The sequence below is a fragment of the Mesocricetus auratus genome, unplaced genomic scaffold (genome assembly GCF_017639785.1).
Source record: "Mesocricetus auratus isolate SY011 unplaced genomic scaffold, BCM_Maur_2.0 Super-Scaffold_100055, whole genome shotgun sequence".
NCBI lineage: Eukaryota > Metazoa > Chordata > Mammalia > Rodentia > Cricetidae > Mesocricetus > Mesocricetus auratus.
Window position 1 is genome coordinate 4,714,360 of NW_024429232.1, and position 15,185 is coordinate 4,729,544.

Here is a 15,185-nt window from a genome sequence, read left to right on the forward strand (position 1 = left end):
AAAAGGAAAATTTTAAGGGGATATGGGAACAATATGAATATTTTCACTGTTAATTCAACTACCATTTTCAAAAATAGTATTTCTAACCGGGTGTTGGTGGCGCACGCCTTTAATCCCAGCACTCGGGAGGCAGAGGCAGGCGGATCTCTGTGAGTTCGAGGCCAGCCTGCTCTACAAAGTGAGTTCCAGGACAGCCTCCAAAGCTACAGAGAAACCCTGTCTCGAAAACCAAAAAAAAAAAAAAAAAAAAAAAATAAAATAAAAAAAAATAGTATTTCTAACAAGTAAGTTAAAATGTTTGCCACCAAGCTTGATGACCTGAGGTGAATTCCTGGATGACGTGGAAGAAGATAACCAACTCTTCAAGTTGTCCTCTTACTTCCACCCATGTGTATGAGAGTGCTCACACACACACACACACACACACACACACACACACACACACACACACCCAGCAATCAATAATCCTGATTGGCCATTCAGGAGTTGAGGCAAGGCTCAGGGGCTAAATGACAAGTAGGTTCTTACCAGTAAGGTGGTAGCATGGTATAAATTGAGCAGAGCAAAAAAAGAATACTTTAGTGTGGAGGTGGAGATGACAGACATACATGGAACTACCTCAACAGGGTGACAACTAAAAAGGTGATTTGCAAGCAATCATAATTCACATTTGTAAACACAGAATGGACCAGTGTATAATCAGTAGGTATGTAAAATGCAGTTATTTTAATGGCAGACATAAACTCTCTGGATTGCAGTGAGTTACTTTAGGTAAAGTGCTGAGAGTGGCATTCCATAATGACATCACGTACTTGCATAAAGGGCTAGCTGCTATGATGACTGTTCTAGACAATAGGGAGGGAGGGAAGACTACTTAGGAGGTTTCTGCCCTCATGGAGTTTGGGGGATGAGGAGAGAGATGTCAGACAATGATAAGCACTAAGACCAGTGGCAAGAGGATGGAAAGAAGGGTGGAGAACAGGAGCAGGCAGAGGATGCCAGTTGAGGCGGGACAGTCAAGGGCACACTTCTTAACAGATGGGTGGAGTGTGCAGAGGAAGCCTCGTGGCTTAGGTGGGAAGAGCACAGCAGCGAAGAGAGAAGAAGAGGCCTGGCAGGAAAGTGCAAGGTGTTTCAAGGAAACAGAGGGGGCCATTGCCAACAGAGCGGAGTCTGGGTGACAGATGAGGCTAGACAAACAGGTCCCTGATCATGTAGGGCCTTGGAGAACTGGAACAGACACAGGGTTTTACTTGGAACTCTGAAAGGTTTAAGCTCAGAACTGACGAAATCAGACTACAACTTTAAGTGAGTCACCCTTGCCAGTGTCCTCTAAGGAATTAAATGACTCCAAGGTTTCCTGAATTTAATCATTTCAAAAGTAACAGAGGACCACTTCAGAGTCTGGAAATGGACACGAGGACCACAGAGGAAGGTTGCAGACGCTGACTGCTTAGAAGAGGCTGAGCATCTGAGCTCAAGAGCAAAGGTGCTTTCTGGGAGGAAGCCACTGTGACTGTGACTTGTGCAGTTCTTGTACAGCTGTGTGGTGTAAGGAAAGAGCTGACAGTGGTTTTGGAATGTCAGGGGACACTGAGGAGGACCTGTGGCTCTAGCCTCAAGCATCACAGTAGATCTCTGAGACTGGGGTCAGTGGAAGGAGACTGGGAAGTGACTGATCTTGAGTTACAGCATCAACATCACAAATAGGTTTCATGAGACAACCTAAAGAAAGGCATTACATCATGACAGGCTAAAAGCTGAGCATTCCATGAACCACAGGTCAGGAAGAGTTGAACCTGTTCCCGATAGCCATCTGTACGATGTGACTTTGCAATTTCTTCAGGGAGAACACATCCATGGAGAGAGGAAAGCTGTCATTACCTTCCAGCATAAAGCTGTCCTCTGGCAATGCAAGCTTTAACAGGAAGCTGTCAAACACTCTCAACTACCAGACTGAGCAGCAAAAGGAAAAACAAAAGTGGGAAGGGACAAAAGAAAAGAGAGGGTACGGGGATGGAGGCAAACACATTTATAGCATCACAAATGCTCAGATTTGTAACATCCCCATTTATGGAATTCTGGGTATATTCAGGAAAGATAAATAATTTTTAGAATAGTGATACTTTTTAATAGAAGCCAGTCTTGCTCTTGCAGTAAGGGAATGGTTAAAACTGAAGTTAATGACCAGTGTAGAGGAATTCAGAAAGAAACAAAATCACTTTTTCTTTTTGGTCCATTGTAAAGGAACATACATTTAGCTTCCAATCCACATCCCCGCCTATCCCCAAACTTCCCCCAGAGCCCTCTGCAGCCCATAGAAAGTGGAAAGTGTGCCAAAACAAACACCGTGGGCTCTGCTCTGCGGGGGGCGGGGACGTGGCTGTGTGGAGAGGAGTGCAACTGGCAGGCAAGAGAATGGAATCACTTCAGATGAAGGCCACAAAATGGAGACTCATGAAGGACAGGAATCCCAGAGTCACAGAAACGGGATGTGCTTAACAAATCCACAGAGCAGAGTCCCATCGACAGCCGGTGTCAGAAAGCACAACCCGAAAGGGGAGGGGAAATTGAAACAAAGCAGACATACCTGCTGTCTTATATGCTTTAATTAGAGCATAAAACACCCCCTGCCACCCCTCTCCTCCAACTACTTTGAATGTAGAGGGCACAGCTCAGGTGGAAGACTCAGGCCTTCCAGCTACAAAGGGGGAGACAGCAGACAATGGGCTGGTGACTCATTACAAAAGAATACACTCCAGAACAGCCTGCTGCCTGCTGCCACTCAGGCTCACAGCACTATTTAAAGGAACAGCAGTCTCCTTTCCCAACCTCCAATTCCTAACACCTTCTTTCTTCCAGGTTCTGATGGGGAACAGATTCTGAAGAAAACGCCAGCAAAGCACTCAACTGTCCAAGACAGGGAGGGCCCTGTATTCCATAGTAGCTGGCAGTCAGTCTCACACCGCTGCTGAGTCAAACATCTACTTTCAGGTTGTACTGTAAGCTTTTCCCTTTGCCTAATACACTTTCCCCTCAACAATAAACAGTTTGCGATTTACTAAATGTTTTTTAGGTTAATTACCAAAGTCATACCCAACTTTGTTTTCCTAGTTTATACATATTATGAGAATGATTGTTCTCTCCTTTTATCCCACCTTGTCTTTCTACAGACAGGACAAGCATTATCTTTAGTATGTCAATCAAGTCAAAGAGACTTCAGTGAAAAACTTGTATAACATGAACATGAACAAGAGATACAGGCATTATTTAAAGTGTCACATGGGCACGTCTGGCTACTACTGCATGAACATTTTGTCACTAAATTACTATTTTTATTAAAAAGCCAAGTTCTATTTACTGTCAATGATAAAGTTGTTAGTTAGCTAGCACAACGACAACAAAAAAAGGCCACATAAAACTAGAGTTTATGTGATAACAAAATACAGAGTTTGCACAAAGAAATCTTATAACAAATGATGAAAGTGCCTTCTCCCACCCAGCAAAGGGGATGAGGGACAGGGAGGTGAGTCTGAGGCAAAGACACAGTGAACCAAGGTGTGAAGTGACCAAACACTGTGTCACTTTTGCAGATCCCAGTCAGGACCCTGAGTATGGTGTTAAGCCATTTTAACTCTGACAGGCACCCCTGACCGGTAACAGTTTATATTGAAAACTCTTAAGTGAAAGGGCATTATCAAGTGTTTGGATTTGCCGACTGGCTCAAAACATCCAAACAAAAAACCAAAAACAAAAAACCCAAAATCCAAACAACAACAACAAAAACAAACCACAGGACAGACCAAAGATTTGACCCCACTCATAATTTCCTTTGATTTTGTTTGCTAGACAACCAGCTCCACGACTTGCAGGTAGTAGATGGTTGCAGATACAGAAACAAATGTCACACATTCCTGAATCCCACAGAGCCTACTGTCTTTTCAGTCCTATGAATTCAACATAAGAGGATGAGCTTTCTTCTTCAGGGTTTGGTACATCTGAGAAAACACAAAGATTAAATTTATCTATTGGACTCCTTAACCACTAAAAGGAGCCTCTTCCCAGGGTTCATGTGTTTTTTTCAGCCTTGCTCCTAAAATTACACTTTCCATGTATCTGATGAAGTCTGAAGGAAGTACAAACAAGTGTGCACATTCTAACTTGTCACACATATTTCAATGTTTCTAAAACCAAGAGGCAATGTTCTAGGGGACCACAGCAGTCGGATTCTAGCAGTTCCTGTTTAGAGGACTCCTACACTTTTTAAAATGCCTGTGAGAACTGCAGAACTTCAGCGTTAACAGCGCTCCACAGAGCTGAGGGCAGCTGCCCTCTGATACAGCTCCTCAGTGGAGACTTGGTGTGGACTCAGGTGAAGAGAGTAGCATCTCACAGGCTTCAGAGAGAATCAATACATGGGTTTTCTTTCCATGGAGATTTTGACAAAATAAAGTGATATTTCAAAAGCATTAATTAGATTTTACAAAGTAGTAAGAAGTATTTTAAAAAATTCAAGAGTTTCTCCACTTTCCAAAGGAGGAATTTCTTGGCAATTCCCCAACTTAAATTTTGGAGAAAATTCTCCTTGGAAGGATTTATCTTTTGAAATTTCCCTCTTCTCTGAGTCAGGGTGGATTCATCCCTACAAGTTTCCCTCCTTCCGAACAGCACTGCAGGGCATTATATAACATTTAACTAAACAAGGCTCCAGCACCGAAGGCGATGCCTCCACTGATAGCTTGCTGTCTCTCGCCCTCCGGTGGTGACTCTGGGAGGAAGAGAGGGGAGAGAATACAAAAAAAAGGGGCAACCTCCTTAAAAGGAAAGCACTGTCCAGTGAGGGAAGCCTGGGGCGAACTGATCCCAAGTCTAAGACTAAAGGGTCTGAAAGCCCTATCATGGAAATGATGTCCTTTTATAAGGCCCAGCCTCACCACTTTCTCCCAAACCACACATAAAGAAAAGGAGGGTAAAGGAGCATACAGTAGGGTACCAGCCAGAAAAACAACCCTGCCAGGAATGGAATAACAATCACCTTTCCATCTGTCGGGAATGACTTGCTAAAATGCCGAGTAGACACTGCTTGACACAACCAGAGCGGCAGAGAGAGGGGGTGGGGAGAGGAGAGAGATGGGGGATCTTCCTTTCCTGCTCCATCTCCTTCAAATGTCTTTTTAAGTGGGCAACTGTCGCTTATGTCCACATTTATCCTGTCAGGGAAAGCAGTACCTGCTTCTGCTACACCAAGACGCTCCGTGCTCGAATGGAAAACATCCTTTACCAACGACAAAGCCACAGACATGAAACATTCTTTCCTAGCCTTCATTTTTGATAATCCATTTAGAAAGAAGGCAGCAAACTGCAATTCTACAGCCAAGCCTGAAGAACCCCAGTGAATCAGCTTTCCCAGTAACACAAATTCTTCTGCAATTCTTAAAAGGAAGTCATTCCCTCTCCCCTTTCTGGCAGTCTACAAGAATCTCTTCCTACCTCTGCAGTCTCTCTCCCTCCCTCTTCTCAGAACCAAGACAAAGAGGTAGACAAATCCCCACAGGCTCTTTCCTGAGCTACAGCTGCACACTACAGGAAACTGGGATCAGCTACGGAGCCGAGGGAGGGGGAGAGAAGGGCACCGATAATAGTACACATGTTCCAAGCACCAACACTTCAGCTGATAACAATAAATCTGCCTTTTAAAGAAGACGACCCTCATTAAAACTTGGCTGGCTATACTCCACCCCAAGACCTTTCCCCAGATCCAAGACAGAAATGTGTGGAGAACGCACAAGTCTTACCTGAGTTACCATTTTCTTTTTCTCCATAAACCAGAAGAAGCAGATGATAACCAGTTGGAAGCCTCCGTAGTGGGGCACACCTCCGTGGCTCTCTGCCACCCCGTCCCCAGTTAGCTGGCGGAGGGCGGGTGACTGGATTCCCTTTATTCCTTTTCCTGCCTTTCTCTTTCTAGTGTTTCTTCCTTTCTTTTCTCTTCCTCTCTGGCAGTCTCTCCCCCTCCTTCTTTCTCCAGCTCCCTCCCATATCTCAGGCAGATGGCTGAAGGAAGCCCCACCCCTGAATGCCTAAGGTAATTAATCAGAGTGGAGCCCCACCTCTTCCTCCTCCCCCCACCCCTCCCAGCAGGCTGACAGCTCCCAACTCCAGAAGCAGGCCTGCTGGAGAATGGCAGCTCTGGCCTGTGCTTTACTGTGCGCACGCGTGAGTATGTGTGCTGAGTGCGTGTATGCGCTCGAGCACATAGGGCAAAAGGAGGGGGGAGTGAAGAGGGTAGGTGCCATGCGCTGACGTATTATAAGGTTGTGATGGTGGTGTTAATTATATCGCTCTAGAAGCACTTACCACAACTTATTACAGTTAATACAGATCTAAGAGATTATGGCCGTAATAAAAAGGAAATGAAAGTTAAGGTTTTTTCTACTGATGGACATTTATAGATAAGAGTGGTAAAAGGTGTGGAGAGAAAAGCTGCTCAGTGAGTACACAGGAAGGTTTTCAAGGACAGCAACACAGAATGGTGCTAGAAGCCAAAGACGATGTAATGAGGGCACAGGACTAGGAGAGAAGGGAGGTCAGTGGCATGCCTATTTTTTTCTCCTCTAAAAACCCTGGAGATGCTGAAAAAGGTGTCATCATAATTCTCAAGGTGTGCACATCTGACCGAGGAGGCTCCCCACTCCACAAAGCTCAGGTTAACAAGAACCGTCGCTCCTTTTCCTTATCGTCTATAGTCTATATACCCACAGTGGCACCTGCGTCATCACTGCAGACAGTAACAGTTACCACAGAGCACCGAGAATACAGTTTACTCCACACAAATGCTTCTCTTAGGTCCTCACACTTAAAACTCAAATAAAAAAGCCTCATGATGAACTGGGTAGGAGGGCTTATCTCACGCTGTCCTTCACTAGTGACCTCTGAACATAAATTTCATCATCTCTATATAAAGACTCAAATTATGTGAACATTTGACAAACTTGGGACTTTTGCCAATTTGTCTCATAATACTGAGATTTTAAAAGTGAATTCTGACAAAACCCTGCCCTATAGATTACATATTTTATTTCTATTATATTGAAATGAGTATATCAACTGCAAAATTAGCCCCTTATTTTAAAAATAAATACTCAAAACTGTAACTCAGTTAACACAATAGTGGAGGTTCTTGCTGTCTCTACCAAGACTGTCTGGCATGATGCAGAACTAGGCTTTTAAAATGAAATATATAATATTATTGGTAGGCATTTTGCCAACACACCACCACCATGTTCTCTCAATTGAAAATTATTTTAACAATTCCAAAAAGAAAGCATGAACTACAGAACCATTAAAATCTGGAGACCTCAGTCAGGGCAGAGTGTTCATTGTGCAATATGCAGAAGCTGTTCTGATATTTTACAGATACAAAGAAATATGTGCAAAAGAATAATCTTGAGCTAGAGAGATAGCCCAGTGGTTAAGAGTGTGCACCTTGCTTGCAGAGGACCTGAGTTCAGTTCCCAGCACCTATGCTGGGCAGCTCTGGGTGACCTGGCACTCTCTTCTCAATTCTGCTGGCACCTTCATGCATGCAGCATGCACATGCTCACCCCTCCTTTTTGTTGTTGTTGTTGTAAAAGGATGGGGTCTTCAAGTACTATGTTAAGCAAACAAAAATGGGAGAGGAAAAGTAGAACATGCTGAAGTGTGAACATCCAGGACTCTTGGGCAAATGATAGCAAACTTCTTAAAAGGCAAAGAAAGAAAGAAGGGGTAGGCAAAAGTAGAATGTGACAATGTGTGCTTGCAATTCTTTGTGTACTTTCAGAAAAAACTCATATTTAAGAGATAAATGTATTTTCAGTTTTGCCATACAAAATAACCCTGTACAGCATGTTTTGAATCCAACAGGCCATTATACTACCCTTGACAAAAAGCCACAAGCACCAGAAAAGCTACTTGGATGCTTGGGTGTGACTTCAGTTCCCTACTATAAAGACAAGGGACTCTCTCTCTCTCTCTCTCTCTCTCTCTCTCTCTCTCTCTCTCTCTCTCTTTTTTTTTAAAGTAAAAAGGGAAATGAAAGGTTCCCATAAATGAAAGTGTTGAACAGGATAAAGGTTTCCATGGGCCCAGAAACTTAAAACTACTTTTTTTTTTTTTTTGGTTTTTACGAGACAGGGTTTCTCTGTATTATTTTGGAGGCTATCGGTCCAGCCCGGCCTCGAACTCACAGAGATCCGCCTGACTCTGCCTCCCGAGTACTGGGATTAAAGGCGTGCGCCACCACCGCCCAGCTAAAACTGCATTTTTATACATAGGATTAATACTTTAAACTACAAATAATACGCTTACAAGTTCGTTACCACAAGGGACAGTATAAACTAAAAATAAAATCCTCTGAAATGATTTTTATGAAGTCTCTGAATAATAGGATCACTGTGAGCACTGGCCAGTGGTATTTTGAAGTTTGTCCCTGACTTTAAAGGCTGACATGGAGGACAACTTGATTTTTGGTGCCCAAGAGATAGAAGAGCAATTGAACAGTCTGAATCTGACCCAGCAAAACAGCTGAAATCCCTGATGGCTTAGTGTAACAAGGAAAAGCTCACTTGACAGTCTGTTTTTGTCTCTGTCTTGGAATGGAAAGACAGGCAGGGTTAGAACGATGGGAAGGTGGGCATCTGAACAGAGTACCACAGTCAGCTAAAGATCATGTCTAGCCTAGTGGAGCAGCCTCTGGCTTTCAGAGGTGTGCCGGGACATAGGAGGTACTTGAAATACTTGCTGAATAAATAAACACAGGGAAGGGTACTTTGTGTCTCAATTTCTTGGCATTTCAGTGAGTCACGGAGGATCTCCAGGTGATGACCAAATTCAATGGACATGACATATCTTTTCTGACATTTCTGTGGCATTTGGATTCCTGTCTTTGAGAAACTCACCCTTAGCTTAAATGTTGCTTTATCTACTGCCATCCTGCCAGCCACAGTCACACAGGAGCCTGGGTGCTGTTGTTGCTGGACCTCAGACTACAGCTGTCCCTTGGCAGCATTCCAAGTAATGAAGCTCCCTCAGCTGTTTACCCATCTCAAAATGGGGGGTGTAGTGGGGGGAGACACAATATACCAGTCTTTTCTAACTTTTCTTGTTCCTCATTCATTTCCTTCCTCTGCACTCTCTGAATGCTAATATTGCATGAGGTGCCATCTTCAATCTCCTTTTAGTACAATTATGAGTTTATCCTCCCAAAGTGCACAGCTCCTCAAACCAGCACCCCAGTGGTAATGTCTTCTTCTGTGCAGAGAGGAGCCAGGTATTTCAGATTTTCAGAAAGGGTCCAAACATCAAGGTTCTGGAACTGACAATACTTGTCTAGTATTGGGTCTCACTCCATTGCCTTCAGTTAACAATGCTCACCAACCTTGAGGACTCTATTTCTGAATCTCACCCACATCTTTTCCTGACTTCAGAGCAGAGTATCCAAGTGCGAAAAACAGTCACCTCTGAACTTCTTAAAAGTCCCAAACAGAATGAAAGAGCATTAGCCACCAAGCCTGACCTAAGTTCAGAGAGAACTGGCCTTTTGCATGTTGTCTCTGACCTTCATGCATGTTCTGTGGCACACATGTGTATCCACACCCCTCAACACACACACACACACACACACACACACACACACACACACACACACACACACACGCACAAAACAACAAAACAAACAAACCAGTCTTTATATCCAAAACAGACCCACTGATTTACAGAAGAGCCGAGTGAGTGCCTGCTGTGCTTATATCAGGCCTTCCCCTAACTGAGGAAAACAACAATGGACAAGGCAGAGGTGATCTTCTCGTGTGACTCTTGCGTTCTAGCATGCCCGTCTTATTGGTGAAGGCTGGATCACAGCAGGCAATGCAGCTACTGCTTCTGAAGACCTTACTCTGAGATGGCTTCTGAACAGGCAGCTTTGCACTAATAGTTACTGTATTAGTTCACTATATCCTCAGGACACGGTGAGAGAGTGCAATCTCCTTTGTAGATTTTACTCAGCTAGGGTAGGATAAACAGCTTGCCCATAGGCAGCCAGGCTAGCTACAAATGTCAGGGTCAAACCTAAACCCACAGTGGAGGGCTCCTTCTTACTCAGGGCTGCATTAAGTTAGAGTAGGACCTGTTTTCTCTCCTGCCCATGCTCACAGACTTTCCTCAGTAGCTGTTCCTCTGCTGGTGTCTCTGGTCTATCCCCAAGCATCTCACTGTTGCCAGTAATCTTTCTAAACACAAATCTCATCCTGAAATTTCTCTATGGGGGGGGTCCTCTTTGGTTTAGTTAAAATTAGTGTTAACTGTACACAATAACAAGCTTACAAGTGTGTGCCACCCAGCTAAGAATCTCTTGTGTATTTGGTTTACATTTCCTTGATGGCTGAGGATGTTGAACATTTTCCTGTATATTTATTATCCATGTGTACTTATTTTGACAACTCTCCACTTCATTCATTAGTCCATTTACTTATTTGTTAGGCTTGTTATTTGGGGACTTAGCTTTTGAGTTGTTCACACAGTCTGGTATCAATCCCTTGCCAGACAAACAGCTGGAAAGGGCTCCTACTCTGCAGCTCTCTTTACTCTGACTGTCCCTCTGCTGTGCAGGCTCTTTATCTTGATCCACTCTTACTCATCAGTCTTTCCCATTCATTCCTGGGTTACCAGAAACCCATTCAGAAAGTCCATGGCTGTGCCTGTATTCTGAAATGATTTCACTATAGTCTTTTCTGATAGTTTCAAAGTTCTAAATTTTGTACTAAAGCCTTTGGGCTATCTTGCATGGACTTTTGTGCAGGGTGAGAGAAAGGAATTCATTTCTGTTTTCTACCTGTGGATATCTGGTTTACCCAGCACCATTTGCAATGTGTGTTTTTGGTGTTTGTGAGGAACCAGGTTGCTACAAATGTGAGGTTTTATTTCTAGATCCTCTATTCAGGGCATATACTGACTATGGATCTTTAGTTTAGTTGGTATTGTGTTATCTCCAGCATTACTTTTTGATAAGTATTGCTTTGGCTATCTGAGAATCTTTGTGCTTCCATATTAATTTTAGCCCCCCCCAAGAATGTCAGTAAATTTTGAGGTAACTTTATTGGCTACTTTGGGTAATACTATAATTTCACTGCATTAATTCTGCTGATCCATGAACATGGGATATACTTCCATATTGTAGCATCTCCTTCAATTTCCTTTTCTGGCATTTTATATTTTTGAAATTTCCTCTCCTCTCCTCTCCTCCCCTCCTTCCTCCGTCCTTCCCTCCCCTTCAAGGCTCATGAGATCATTTTCCTGGAAAATTCCCAACTCTGTAAGCAGGACTGAAAGCATCACCTGTTTGTCTAGCAGACCTGTCAGAATCACGGCGCCCACTCCTCTGGTACTGTCACATGGAGCACCTAGTTAGTTCACTGCTGTTTCTACTCTGACCCTTGTGGATCCATTCTCCAAGGCTTACTTACAGAACTCTCACCCTGGAAACATTTCCTGACCCTCTGCTTTCCCACACCCCAGTTAGTCGTCCCATGTCTGTGTGTGCACACTTTATCTTGCATCCATCATCTATCATCTGCATAACTCTGACCACACTGTAAGCAGCCAGAGGTAGAAATCATGTTTTATATCCACGCAGGTCAGAGGTGGTAAGTGTTAAACCAGCTAGGACCACCTACAAGAATTTCAGGGAGCCGGGCGTTGGTGGCGCACGCCTTTAGTCCCAGCACTCGGGAGGCAGAGGCAGGCGGATCTCTGTGAGTTCGAGGCCAGCCTGGTCTACAGAGCGAGTTCCAGGACAGCCTCCAAAGCCACAGAGAAACCCTGTCTCAAAAAAAAAAAAAAAAAAAAAGAATTTCAGGGGCTGGCCTGGTTAATCCCAGCACTAGGGAGGGAGAGGGATGTTGATCTTGAGGTTCAAGCAGTCTGGTCTACATAGCAAGTTTTATAGCACAATCTTGTCTAAAAGAATAAAATAATTAAATAAACAAAGGGGAAAGAATTTGGGGGCAGTGTTTTGAGATAGGGTTTCTCTGTAACAGCTCTGGCCATCCTGGAACTTGCTTTGTAACCTGGTTGGCCTCAAACTCATAGAGATCCACCTACCTCTGCCTTCCAAGTGCTAGGATTAAAGGTGTGTGCCACCACAGCCTGGCTAGGAGAAAGAAATACTTTAGGTATAACATATCTTTTTTTTCTGGGCAAGGAAACTCAGTGTCTCTTAAATCCTTCTCTAACAAGCCTCTATCTTTTTAAATCTACCTGTTTTTAAACTGATTGGGTTCTACAGAAATTATAAGTAATAAAATAATAAATTTCAACTGCACGCTCTTAGACAGGCATTATTTTATCAATATTAAGAGTAATGAAAGGTCGAGTATGTGAAATACTTCATTGCCCTCTGTTGGTAAGAACTCACTTTGTTTCATTATCTCAACATTAGCAATTCTAGAAATACTCAATTAAAAACATATATGACTCTTATTTAAAAATACTATTCAGTCATGTCCTTAAGTGTGCTCATTGTATAATGCATTGGCACACAACTTCAAGTATTATGCAATGGATATAATAATGTAATATAAGCTTAGAAAAAAGCATTTTATAGTCAGTGTAAGAGTGTGTGCAAGTTGGGCAGTGGTGGTGTGTGACTTTAATCCCAGCACTCTGGAGGCAGAGGCAGGGGGATCTCTGTTAGGTTGAGGCCAGCCTGGCCTACAAAGTGAGTTCCAGAATAGCCAGGACAGTTACACAGAGAAACCCTGTCTCAGACCACCTCCCCTCAAAAAGTGTGTAGCAAACAGCCATCTATCACTCATTTACAAATGCACTGAAAGCTGTTCCACCAAAAAATTAATAAATATGGTCATAAAATAATCCTCCCATGTAAAACTTTTTTTTCCAATCCCATTAATTTATTGGTATGGCAGAATGAAGAAAACAGTTTCAGCATCTCATTCCCTGTATTTCTGAGCTATCTTAATTTTAGATAGAAAAAACCTACTAACAAAGCAAGGCCAGAGAAGTACAGTTTAAAATACCCCATGTTCACCAATAATAAATCTAAGTGAATAAAAAGATTTAGAACATCAATTCATCTTATCAAGAATGAATCAAAAGTTTCACTGCCAAAGCTTTTATATCTGAATCATATCAGAAGAGAAATTTTTTCCACCCAGTGATTTATGCTTTTGGTCACTGCTAGCTGTTCATAGCTGCATCTCATTGAGGCCCAGTGTTAATTTGTAAGAAGATTTGCTTCTCGTCTCATGACACGTCCATCTTAAGTAGGGAGAAAGACCAATACCCTGATGTATCAGTAGAGAAATAGTTCACAGATAAATGAAATCCATAAATGCTACAAACCTCATCATGACAAATGTGATGTACACTTGCATTTCGTCTGAAAAACCAAAAATCATGGAAATGGCTAGATAGTTTCCATAAAACACCAAGATCAACATGTCCGGGTATAGTTAAAGAGAAACAGAATACAACTTCCACAGGGTTCCAGGACTGGGGACTTAATGGAGTTTGCCTACTAGGCCCCAGGGGATGGAGGTGGCTGGGGTTAAGATCCTGGCCATCTTTTTTAGTCCTGTGTATCTCTGCTCAACCTGAAACTAGGTGCTGGCTATTAGAAATGGCATCTGAAAGGACAGTAATTAAGGATCATGAAATACCTGTAGTTCAGAATTTAAACAATCAACAAAAATGAAATTATTTGAGCATGGATAAGTAGAACAACTACCAAAGCAGGAGCCAGAATCCAGGACTCTTCTCCATTTACTCTGTCTCTATACTGCTAGCAACTGAAAGGCATTTACACAATGTAATATGCTTTATAATGGCTTAACCTTTTCTGGTTCTGGGTTTCAACAAATTAACAATGAAAATTTCACTAATTCTACCACAAAATAATTGAAAACATCAGGCTAAAACCAAATTAAAATAGTCTAGGCATGGCCTTGATTATATATTACCTTTCTGAAAAGTACAGCAACACTTAGAGACTAACACTTGTACCTCTCAGTTCCCTCCAAAGAGCTTGAGGTTTATTTTATCATAGTGGCATTAAATATTACTTTTACACTGCCTAACCCATTCTTCCCCCAATCTTTGGCACTCTAGAATTTCTAAAAAGGAAAAGGCAACTACTCCTGTCCAGTTATCATCACTAGTAAAATCAAATCTCTTGCTATAGCAAATTAGAAAAAAACCTGAGAAATCTATCCCAAATGACACTAAGTCAAATGATAGAAAGCCTGCATTCTTCTGTCCTAAAACTTTCAAATCAATCAAATAGTGTCTGGAAAGCAAGTCATAACCCTGCTTACCTGGACAAGAGGATACTGATAATCCATGCAATATACACCATACATAGCAGAGAGAAAGAGGCTCCAGATGTGGATAGCACAAAAATCACTGTAAGTTTTTGTTTTGTCTGATGTGTCCTGTCCAACAGAACAAGAAGCACCCTCAAAATTAAAAAAAAGAAAAAGAAAGAAAAGAAAAGAAAAAGGAAAAAAAATCCTTGTCCTACTTTCCAGTCTACAGAAAGTTGTGCTGGCTCAGCTGGTGAAGTCGGAGTTTGGTTCAGACCAATAGGATTCAGCAGTATGCACAGGAGATGTTCAAAGAGAAGCAAACTGATCCAACCGAGTTAGCTGAACACACTGAAGACAGCACTAGGGACTGGATTTTAGCTGACAACTCCACCAGAAAGCCAAGAGGCAGAAGATGATAGCCAGAGGGAAGAGAATTCTGGCTCCTTGAAGTGTCAAGCAAGGGCAGAAGCACAAGGTATCTGGAGCCAAAATGGTATGTCCCAGGTTGTGTTAAAGGGGACACTCCCAACCTAGGACATGGGAGGCAAGTGGGACTGGTTTATTTCTCTAGCCCTCCCTTGGGCAGGAATGCTTGTGGGGCGTGCGCGCACACACCGCACACGCACACGCACACACACACACACACACACACACACACCCCTTCCTCCCTTCCGTCTCGCTCACTCCGGCAGAGACAGGTGTTAGGATTAACAGCATAATGCCCAGTCATGGAAGAACTGGCTGAAAAGAGTCACACTGATACATGCAGTAAAGGGTCCCTTTCATGATACTGTATGTTTCTGTATCGTTTAACACACAACCCCC

The 15,185-nt window shown here is 42.8% G+C and overlaps 1 protein-coding gene across 25 annotated transcripts in view; it reads right to left on the reverse strand.

The window, feature by feature from the left end:
• Window positions 1-15,185, reverse strand: part of Rbfox2 (RNA binding fox-1 homolog 2) — a 248,293-nt gene that overhangs the window by 74,755 nt on the left and 158,353 nt on the right. The window contains exon 1 of one of the 25 annotated variants that reach the window (XM_021222942.2): window positions 14,370-14,411. The exons of 23 other annotated variants lie outside the window; for them this stretch is intronic. In XM_021222942.2, the coding sequence (XP_021078601.2) occupies window positions 14,370-14,396 (27 nt within the window). In that variant the 5' untranslated portion in view covers window positions 14,397-14,411. Of the gene's footprint in view, window positions 1-5,795; window positions 6,071-14,369; window positions 14,412-15,185 lie in introns of those variants that run through there. One more of the 25 variants, XM_013125213.3, reaches the window with a different exon arrangement.